The 10254-nt window shown below is 53.1% G+C and overlaps 1 protein-coding gene across 4 annotated transcripts; it reads left to right on the forward strand.

The window, feature by feature from the left end:
• The first annotated feature begins 1257 nt into the window (after positions 1 to 1257).
• On the forward strand, positions 1258 to 8197 carry BMP4 (bone morphogenetic protein 4). Of its 4 annotated transcripts, none has more exons than XM_045522034.2 (4): positions 1258 to 1319; positions 4566 to 4690; positions 5799 to 6122; positions 7076 to 8197. In XM_045522034.2, the coding sequence occupies exons 1-4, from the start codon at positions 1258 to 1260 to the stop codon at positions 7930 to 7932; spliced, it is 1368 nt and encodes a 455-aa protein (XP_045377990.1). In that variant the 3' UTR covers positions 7933 to 8197. The 4 variants fall into 4 exon arrangements, with proteins under 4 accessions (XP_045377990.1, XP_010960475.1, XP_074221606.1 ...); XM_010962173.3 differs by lacking the exon at positions 1258 to 1319 and adding an exon at positions 1320 to 1529 and having other exon boundaries at positions 5746 to 6122; XM_074365505.1 differs by lacking the exon at positions 1258 to 1319 and adding an exon at positions 4121 to 4255 and having other exon boundaries at positions 5746 to 6122.
• The last annotated feature ends 2057 nt before the right edge of the window (positions 8198 to 10254 follow it).

Consider the following 10254-nt stretch of genomic DNA (forward strand, 5'->3'; position numbering starts at 1 on the left):
CTCAGGGTGGTGACCCTCAGCCCCACCCTGCCCTGCGGCAGTAAGTAGCTCAGGACTCCAGAGCAGAGGCTGTGATTTACTTCAAGGCTCCAGGCAGGTCCCTTTAACCTGGCTGTCCTTCCCCTTCCACGTTTGTAAAACAGAGATGATGCTATCTTTCTCATGCTCCATCAGAGGCACTGTGTGAAATTAGCTCCTGTGTGGGAAGGTTTTAAAGCCACACATTCCACCTCCCTGCTAATATGATTAATAGCACTTTCTTGTAGGAATGGGCCAACTCCTCATCCCCCTTCCTCCTTTAAAAACAGACCAAAGGGTATCTTTTCTTGTCTCCTTGTGGCCAGAAAGGTTGTTGCTTCTGTGGTTGTTACCTCCTTAGAAGGTCAGTGTGCTGAGGTTCAGGATTCCTAGGTGCCCACAAACAACAACGAAAATCAAAAACAACAACAAAAATAACTGCTGTGGCAGTCCGTAAGAGTACTTCTGAGTTATAAGCAGACTTTTCGGACTGCAAAAGCGTGGCCCCAGCCTGTCTCTAAGCCACCTCTATCCTCAAAAGGGTTAGGTCTGAAGAGGGGTGGGGGGTGGGGAAGGAGACCGTTTATTGGGGCTTACTTTCTGAGGGTCATCACCAAGGCTTTCCACAAGAAGCATTTTTAAAAATGTTTTGGAAGGAAAGTCATCTTTTAATAGCCAAAAAGTTACGTCTTTTAGGCACACAGCTCTGCGCACAGCCTGTTTCTCAACGTTTGAAAATCCTTTAACAGTTTATGGAAGGCCTCCCTTTAAACCAATCCAACAGCTCCTTTCTCCATAACCTGATTTTAGAGGTGTTTCATTATCTCTAATTACTCGGGGTAAATGGTGATTACTCAGTGTTTTAATCATCAGTTTGGGCAGCAGTTACTCTAAACGCAGGGAAGCCCAGACTCCCATGGGTATTTTTGGAAGGTACGGCGACTAGTCGGTGCATGCTTTCTAGTACCTCTGCACGTGGTCCCCAGGTGAGCCCCGGCCGCTTCTCTGAGCTGGAGGCAGCGGCGTCCCAGCCAGGGCGGCAGCTGCGAACTCTGGCGCTGCCCGGGTTTCCGGGACCAGGGCCTGCGAGGCGAGGCCCGGCGGCTGGATGGGAGGATGTGGGCGGGGCTCCCATCCCAGAAAGGGAGGCGAGCGAGGGAGGAGGGAAGAAGGGAGGGGCTGCCGGGGAAGAGGAGGAGGAAGGAAAGAAAGAAAGAGAGAGGGAAGAGGAGGAAGAAGATGCAAGAAGGCAGAGGAGGAGGGAGGGAGGGAAGAGGAGCGGAGCTCCGCCCGGAAGCTAGGTGAGTTTGGCATCTGAGCCGAGGGACGTGAGCCTGCGACGCCGCTGCTGATCCGGGCTGAGTGTCTCGCCTCTCTCCCTGATGGGATTCCCGTCCGCGCCGTCTCGAGCCTGCTGCGCCCCAGTCCTCGGCCCTCGCCCAGGTTCACTGCAGCCGTTCAGAGGTCCCCAGGAGCTGCTGCTGGCGAGCCCGCTTCTTCAGGGACCTATGGTGAGCGAGGCTACCTGGCGAGGGGCGGAGGGGAGCTAGGGCGCATCTCTGAGGAGAGAGACAAGGGGCTCTGGCTGTGGCCGAGGCAAAAGGTGGCCTTCCCCTCTCTGTCTCCCCCCCCCCCAATCATAGTGCTAGAGGTAGGGATGCTGGCACTGAAAGACACTTCCACGTACGCTACTGCCTCTACCCAGACCACTTTCTCGGTCCCGTGACCCCGGGGAGATTTCCACCTTTGGTAGGTTCGGGGCAGGAGAGGAGAAAAGAGAAACCTTTATTTGAAGGTCATTAGGAAAGACTGTGGGGTCTTTAGTGGAATACGTTGCCCGTGGACTAGTATTTGTGATCCCCAGATGGACAGGGCCAGGGGAGAAAAGGGAGTGCCGGCTGTGAGGTCCGGAGAGAGTGAGGGGGCTGAGGCACGACCAGGTGGAGAGAGAACACCTAACCAGGGCCAGTTCTTCGGTGGAGAGCGCAGTTCTGCTGCTTCTGGAGCGTGCGCACCACTGGAGAGGCTGCGTCTAGAGTGTCACCAGACCCGGCCACCAGCAGGCGAAAGCCCCCGAGAGCTGGTAGACCACAGCTGCCCAACACAACTCCACGAGCTATTTTCGTTGACTTGAAGCATCCAAGGAGCGTCTCCCTCTATTATTTCATGGTGTCGGTCTGTAGGGATGATGGCCGGGATGCTAGCTGATCCGGGACACGACTTCCTGCGGTGTTTGCGTTCTTCAGGGAGTCCCTGGCGAGACGCACAGCGGACGCGCGGCTCTTACTGGTCCTCCTGCCCCGGAGCCGACGGGACAGGGTATCGGGATTCCCGGGTCCCGCGCGGCCTCATACGCTTCCAAGGCACCGCTTAGGTGGATAGTTTGTGAGGATCGCGGTTTGTGGGCTGAAGGCTTTGTAAGATGTTAAAATCCCCAAAGACATAGACTTGGTAAACTGAGGCCACCTTTGAATAAACGCGTTGGGGATAAGCTCAGGCAGGGAAATAAAGGATAGTCGCCACGAGTTCCATCCCCTCCCCACCAAGAAAAAGTTCTAGAGATGAAAGTGCTTTTAGGCTTTTTTAAATTAAAAAAAAAATCAGAGGAGAAAAATTTGATTAGAGACGAATCCTGCTGAATCTGAAATTGAAACACAACCTGCTCTTCTCCCAGCCTCTGGGTTTTAGGCGCAGCGCGCGCTCCCGCTGCCGCCCTGGGAGATTCCTAGGGTCAGAGGATTGTCCCTGGACTGTGGGCGCCCGCGCCTTCCACTGCCCTTCGCCTGCGGGGACTGGCCCTTCTCTGTCTGCTTTTCCTATTTCTGGAGCTCCTCCCATGGGGCATTTTTAGGGTTCCAGGCATCTCAACCAAACTCTTTGCTCTTCCCACTCTTTCGCAGTCAGCCACAGCGGTGGCGCGGGAGCGGGAAAACCTTAAACCGCTCAAAAAGCGGCGCGGCTATCGCCCGGCGCAGACGGTCGCGTAGGGGCGCCCGCGGCCTCCGCACCCCGGCCAGTGCGGTGTCGGGCGGCGCCGGGCAGCCGCGCCCGGGAGGAAGGGCTAAGCGCTTGATCCTTTACTCTTCTTCGCCCAAGCCTTCCTGAGAGTGCTCCCAATAAGAAAATCAAATTTGTAGGGGAGAGTGAGGTCGGCAACATGAGCCATCGAGCTCTGAAGCGACCCAAGGCAGGAACTGGGAACGACCTCAGGAAAGGGCGGCCGAGTGTCGCGCGCTTTGCAGCGGGAGTCTTGGGACTCGGGACCCTGGACGGCCCCGGGCTGACGCAGGGTTGCATGGATCAGGGTTTCGAAAAGGCCCCCATGCTGAGCGACCCACGCGTGCAGCATCTTCGGTTAGCTTAAGGACAGCCCAGTAATCCCTTGAGCTGTGGGTTGGTAAAATTCTTGAAGAAATATTTGCTGCGACTCTGCAGCTGGTGCAAAGGAGGAAGGGGGTGGGGGAGGAAGTGGCGGGGGAGGAGTAGTGGTTTAAAAAAGACTGGCTAGGGGAAGAGAGAGAGACGCAGACGCAGAGGTCGAGCGCAGGCCGAAAGCTGTTCACGGTTTTCTCCTGGGAGCGCGGTGGGATTTTCTTTCTGTGCCGGGTCGGGAGTTGTAAAACCTCCGCGACATTGAGACCTGGAACATGTGATGACCCCTTTCCGAGGAGACGCCTCTTTGAGAATCTGCCCCTTGAATGGCCCGCCGACCACTTTCTTTGGGGATTCGCTTTGCTCGGGGTGGGGGGACGCCGCGGTGCGGAGATTCTCTCCATAAAGGAAGCGAGAAAAGAGCCTACCGGCCGCTCCCGCATCACTTTCCCACACCGATCACCGCGCCTAACCATCTCCCCTCCCGCCCTGCCTGACAGGGTCAGCAGCTTTTGGCTGGGAGCTAAAGCGGCTGCCCAGTTTCTCTGAACACTTGCAGGCGTCCGCCGGCGGGGAATCTAGCTGTCGCTGGGGCAGTATTTCGCTTCGGGGAGACCCTGGATAGGAAGTGGAGGGGGGCGCGCGCGGCGCGCGCGCGCGTGTGTGTCCCTCAGCACTTTCCTTTTTAAATGTCCCTTGATGGTAAGGCTTTCAGCCGCTGAGCCTCCACCACCCCCGATCCCGGCCCCACTTGAGCCAGGTTCGCGCTGAAAGGCGCAGCCCCTGCAATGCTCCCGAGATCCTCCGGCTTCAGGCCGCTGGCGCGAGGGCCCAGCCCCCGAAGCCCCGAAGGCCGCAGGTAGAGGTGAGGACCGCGTCCTCCACGCGCTGGACCCGGAGATCGGCCGAGGGGTCGCCCGAGCGCCGCCCGGAGCTCCTCCCGGACCTCCTCCCGGACCGCAGGAGGCTCCGGCGGCAGACGCGGAGGCTGGCCTCTCCTGGAGGGGGCGGGGCCGCGGGCGGGCGGGCAGCGGGGCGGAGGAGAGCGCGCGGGCCCTTTCGCCGCCCGCCGAAGCTCGGGGCGGGGCCTCTGCGTTCACGTGACTCAGAGGGGCTGGAAGAAAAACAGAGTCCGTCTGCGCCAGAGTCTCATTATATTCAAATATTCATTTTAGGAGCCATTCCGTAGTGCCATCCAGAGCAACGCACTGCCGCAGCTCCTCTGAGCCTTTCCAGCAAGTTTGTTCAAGATTGGCTGTCAAGAATCATGGACTGTTATTATATGCCTTGTTTTCTGTCAGTGAGTAGACACCTCTTCCTTCCCTCCTCCCGGGAGTTCAATCTGCCCTCCCCACCTGTGCTCGCTTCGTGTCCCTCCCGTCGGACCTTCCTTCCAGAGTCCACACTCTGCTTTCTGGCAGCGCTGTCGCTTTCTTCTTGGCCTGGTGGCCGCTGTGCGCCTAACATATCAGTTCTATTTAAAGTGCTGCTTGCTCCCACTCTCAATCTCTCTCAAATCCGTGCCTTACAAGAAAGGGGAGAGAGGGGGCTAAAGAGGTGAAAGGTCCGCAGCTCCGGGGGCTAAACACCCTCTTCCCCACTTGACAGGGGAGCGCCCAGTGCCCCCGTGGCGCGTTTCCAGCTGCTTGTCAAAACTCACAGAGATCACACTCTTGGAATCATCCCCCACAGCCTTCCCTGGGAGTGAGCTAGCGGGAGCGATCAGATGCTTTTTGCTGGGCATTTCAAACTCACCAGCCACAGTAAAATAAACCCCCAAGCCATTCGGTCAGCTCCCAGATCCTGCCGCCCAGTGTCTTCGCCCTGCCCCTGTTTCTCTGCTTTCCCTCCCTCCTGCTCCGAACCAGCTGGAAGTTGTGGAAGTTGGGCTCAGAGGGCGGAGGAAGAAGGGCGGGTGGAGAAAGAGGGGGAGAGAGGCAGAAGGTCTGAAGTGGAGAGGAGAGCGATGGCATTTTAATTCTCCCTCCCCCACCCTTTTCTACCTCCTCAATGTTAACTGTTTATCCTTGAAGAAGCCAAGCTGAGATCATGGCTCAGATAGCAGTTGGGACAAAAAAAGATTAACAGGATGGAGGCTATCTGATTTGGGGTTATTTGACTGTAAACAAGTTAGACCAAGTAATTACAGGGCAATTCCTACTTTCAGGCCGTGCATGGCTGCAGCTGGTGGTGGGGGGTGTGTGAGGGAGAAGACACAAACTTGATCTCTCTGACCTGTTGTACATCTTGACCCTCTATCTCCAGCCCTATATGCGTGTGCAGAGACATCTCTATTTCTCTCTAGTTATTGGTGTTTATTTATTCTTTAACCTTCCACCTCCTCCCCCTCCCCAGAGACACCATGATTCCTGGTAACCGAATGCTGATGGTCGTTTTATTATGCCAAGTCCTGCTAGGAGGCGCGAGCCATGCTAGTCTGATACCTGAGACGGGGAAGAAAAAAGTCGCCGAGATTCAGGGCCACGCGGGAGGACGCCGCTCAGGGCAGAGCCATGAGCTCCTTCGGGACTTCGAGGCTACACTCCTGCAGATGTTCGGGCTGCGCCGCCGCCCGCAGCCTAGCAAGAGCGCAGTCATCCCGGATTACATGCGGGATCTTTACCGGCTCCAGTCTGGGGAGGAGGAGGAAGAACAGGTACACAGCACGGGTCTGGTGTATCCTGAGCGCCCCGCCAGTCGGGCCAACACCGTGAGGAGCTTCCACCATGAAGGTTAGTCCCTGTACCCAGCTTGGGCTGGGGAGGGCCAGGAGGGCTGCCTGGTGGAGCAGTGGAAGCCCTGGGGGAGAAGAGTTCAGGTTACATCAAAGCCCCAAATCTAGGAGGCTGGGGAACTGAGCTGCTTACCTCCAAAGCATTTCCAGAGCTGTGGCTAAATTTGTTTTTTTGGAGACAGGGGAGGGGCTGGGGAGAAGGGGAATGATACCACTCAGTCGTGGTCTAGCCCCCGTGGTGTGTTTTTGCTATATCAAAGCCTTTTATGCCAGGTTTCTCTGCCTTTTTTTTCCAAAGCACCTACTGAATTTAATATTACAGCTGTGTGTTTGTCAGGTTTATTCAATAGGGGCCTTGTAATCCGATCTGAATGTTTCCTAGCGGATGTTTCTTTTCCAAAGTAAATCTGAGTTATTAATCCACCAGCATCATTACTGTGTTGGAATTTATTTTCCCCTCTGTAACATGATCAACAAGGCATGCTCTGTGTTTCCCAGATCGCTGGGGAAATGTTTAGTAACATACTCGAAAGTGGAAGAAGAGGGAGAGGGTGGTTGTGTGCATGTTTCCTCCTGCCTCTGCTCTGTTGGCCCCTCTTTCTTTACAACCACTTGTAAAGAAAACTGTGTACACAAAGCCAAGAGGGCTTTAAAAGGGGAGTCTGATGGTGGTGGAGTAAGGAGTTGACACATGGAAATTATTAGACATATAAAGAAGGCAGGGAGATCTTTCTGTCTTTGGTGCTTGCTGAATGCTAGCTAAGTTTCACCAGTTTGCCAGCTGCCCCACTTATCTGCTCCTTCAAATCACAAGGTATGCTTATTTCCCCCAAATAGGCTTCACTATCTAAGCAGAATTCACCACTCGTCCCCCCAACTCTTAGCTATTTCTTGACTTTTCAAACTCTTGAAAAGCTCATGTGCTTTCTTTTCCTCCCCAACTGTGCCTAGAACATCTGGAGAACATCCCAGGGACCAGCGAAAACTCTGCTTTTCGTTTCCTCTTTAACCTCAGCAGCATCCCAGAGAACGAGGTGATCTCGTCTGCAGAGCTTCGACTCTTCCGGGAGCAGGTGGACCAGGGCCCTGACTGGGAGCAGGGCTTCCATCGTATAAACATTTATGAGGTTATGAAGCCCCCGGCAGAAGTGGTGCCCGGGCACCTCATCACACGACTACTGGACACAAGACTGGTTCACCACAATGTGACACGGTGGGAAGCTTTTGATGTGAGCCCTGCCGTCCTTCGCTGGACCCGGGAGAAACAGCCGAACTATGGGCTGGCCATTGAGGTGACCCACCTCCATCAGACACGGACCCACCAGGGCCAGCATGTCAGGATTAGCCGATCGTTACCTCAAGGGAGTGGGGATTGGGCCCAGCTCCGGCCCCTCCTGGTCACCTTTGGCCATGATGGCCGGGGACATGCCTTGACCCGACGCCGGAGGGCCAAGCGTAGCCCCAAGCATCACCCACAGAGGGCCCGGAAGAAGAATAAGAACTGCCGGCGCCACTCGCTCTATGTGGACTTCAGCGATGTGGGCTGGAATGACTGGATTGTGGCCCCACCAGGCTACCAGGCCTTCTACTGCCACGGAGACTGCCCCTTTCCACTGGCTGACCACCTCAACTCAACCAACCATGCCATCGTGCAGACCCTGGTCAACTCCGTCAATTCCAGTATCCCCAAAGCCTGTTGTGTTCCCACCGAACTGAGCGCCATCTCCATGCTGTACCTGGATGAGTATGACAAGGTGGTACTGAAAAATTATCAGGAGATGGTAGTAGAGGGTTGTGGGTGCCGCTGAGGTCAGGCCTTCCTTGGGGGGACACACACACACACACACATCCATCCACTACTCACCTACACACTACACAGACTGCTTTCTTATAGCTGGACTTTTATCTTAAAAAAAAAAAAAAAGGAAAAAAAAAACCTAAACATTCACCTTGACCTTATTTATGACTTTATGTGCAAATGTTTTGACCATATTGATCATATATTTTGACAAAATATATTTATAACTACGTATTAAAAGAAAAAATAAAATGAGTCATTATTTTAAAGGTAAACTATGTTCTTTTTCTCCTTAATCCTTCCTCTCTTCTTTCTGCCCCATCTCTTTTGAATGAGATTTTGTTCTATTAAGGTGGGGCTGGGGGCAGGATGGAAGTCAGAGAGTGGTAACTGGAGGTGGTTAAGTTGGACAGACAGGAAGTAAACTGATGGTGGAGGATGGTAATTGCCAGGATGAATTGTTTTCCATTTCTATTTAATGTTAACAAGGACAAGGACGCAGCATCCTCTCCCATCTGGATGACACATGCCTTGGAGAAACAGTGGGATGAAAGGAGTAGGCCAGATTAAAGACTCTGTTTGGGGCTCCTTGTACATCCTCTGTTTTTGTTCACCTGTTAGAGGTGTGTCCCAGCCAAGTGTGATGGAGAAGAGTCTCAACTCTAGGGAAATGGTTCTCACCTCTGCTTTGATGATACCCCAAGGTGTCTCCAGTTATATTTTAGGCACCAATGTTGTATTTTCAAACCAAAACTAATTTGCACACTCACATATGAGTGTGTGTGTATGTATGTGCGTGCTTTTTTTTTTTTTAAAAAAACAGGAGTTTTGGGGAGTTTGAGAATTGGGTTGTATCCAATAAAACAAATAATGTGCCTTACCTTCAAAAAGTTTGGTGACGACTATTTTAATATACTACAAGGTGGAATTCTCCAGTGTTTCTGGACTTTCCCCCTTGTCTCCTATTCCCCAGATGAAGGCTTTCATAGAGTTCAAAATTCCAACAGACTGAGTTGGTTGGAGGGGTGGCAGGTAATGGAGTCAGATACCGAAGGGTCAGAATTTCTAAGTAGGAATTGTGAAACTCTTCCACTGTCTAGAATCTCTCAGGTCAAATACCAGCTCCTTGCGTCTCTCTGCCACCCCTCCCCCCTGCCTTGGAACTGGGCAGAAAGTGATACACCTGGTGGCTGTAATGTTCTGAGCCAGGGTTTCTTCAAGGAGGAAGCTCAGTTTTTGGCCAAAGTAAAAACGAAAAATGCTAATGTGCTTACACAGTCTCCCTCAGTTCAGGGCTGCCAGCAAGGCAAAGAAAGGGCTTTCTGGAATCACATGGATAGAGGGGCTAAGAGGACTAGAGGAGAGACCTTTGCTTTTTCTTACTTGCCACTAGCAACTAGGTTATGCCCTGGAATTTTAGCTTGCTTGGGCTCATTTCTTACATGTGCTTTTTATCTGCATGGGCTTGGATGGGTTTAAGGCAAAAGCAATGTCTTTATATAGTCTGCAGGATGGGCGGTTCAGAGTGCATTCTCTGTCAGGACAATGTAGGCATGGGTGGCAGTGTGGTGGCCGTGTTGGCAGTGAGTGTGCACCCCCAGCACCCATGTACACACACTCTTTCATGTGTTCTTGGGGGTGGGGTGGGGTGGGTGAAGCAGGACTCATTTTTGTTTTTAATTACTGAAGTCCTGCAATCCTCCGAAAGGAGCAGCTTAGTGGAAACCAATAAAAATAGAAGTGGAGCGGTTGCCAAAGCCCCAGCTCCCCGGAGAGCGCAGGTGGAGAGAGGAGATCAGAGCCCCAGGCAAAGGCAGCAAGACTCCACAGTGCCTCCAAAACTCCTTGCAAAGAGGGATGCTTCCCCCCTCCCCTAGCCCCCCAGGTCACTGCCCCTTTGATTAATGGTAAGGAGGTCGAATAAATCATTTAGGGGAAGCCCATTATGGGTTCCCCTCAGGCGGTCTCATTTTGTTTTGCCCGATTTCCACCAACTTTCTGAAGCGTACGTGTCATTGAAAAAGAACCCACAGATCTCTAGCACTTGGACAAATTATCCGAGGGCGAATCTTGAGCCCAGTGGCAGTCTGGCTCAGGTCACTTTCTAGCAACCACCCTCCCCCTCAACTTCCCCCTCCTTCTACTGGCTTATTTTCAGGAATGGATAATGTTGTTTATTTGTTCAGCCAAATATTTGGTCTGGGGAATTTACCGTGAAATTCTGTGAATTGCATATACCTAGTTAACAAAATAGTCCTAATGCCACAAATGTTAGCATGAAAAACAACAGCTATGGCCAGCTTTAACTCTTTAAATTCTGCTGGAAGGCATA

The sequence above is a fragment of the Camelus bactrianus genome, chromosome 6 (assembly GCF_048773025.1).
Source record: "Camelus bactrianus isolate YW-2024 breed Bactrian camel chromosome 6, ASM4877302v1, whole genome shotgun sequence".
Taxonomy (NCBI): domain Eukaryota; kingdom Metazoa; phylum Chordata; class Mammalia; order Artiodactyla; family Camelidae; genus Camelus; species Camelus bactrianus.

Coding starts and splice junctions, on each gene's coding strand:
- BMP4 (XM_045522034.2), top strand. CDS start 1,258: ATGCAAGAAGGCAGAGGAGGAGGGAGGGAGGGAAGAGGAGCGGAGCTC. Junction 4,691..5,798: donor ATATGCCTTGTTTTCTGTCA/GTGAGTAGACAC, acceptor TATTATGCCAAG/TCCTGCTAGGAGGCGCGAGC. Junction 6,123..7,075: donor GAGGAGCTTCCACCATGAAG/GTTAGTCCCTGT, acceptor AACTGTGCCTAG/AACATCTGGAGAACATCCCA.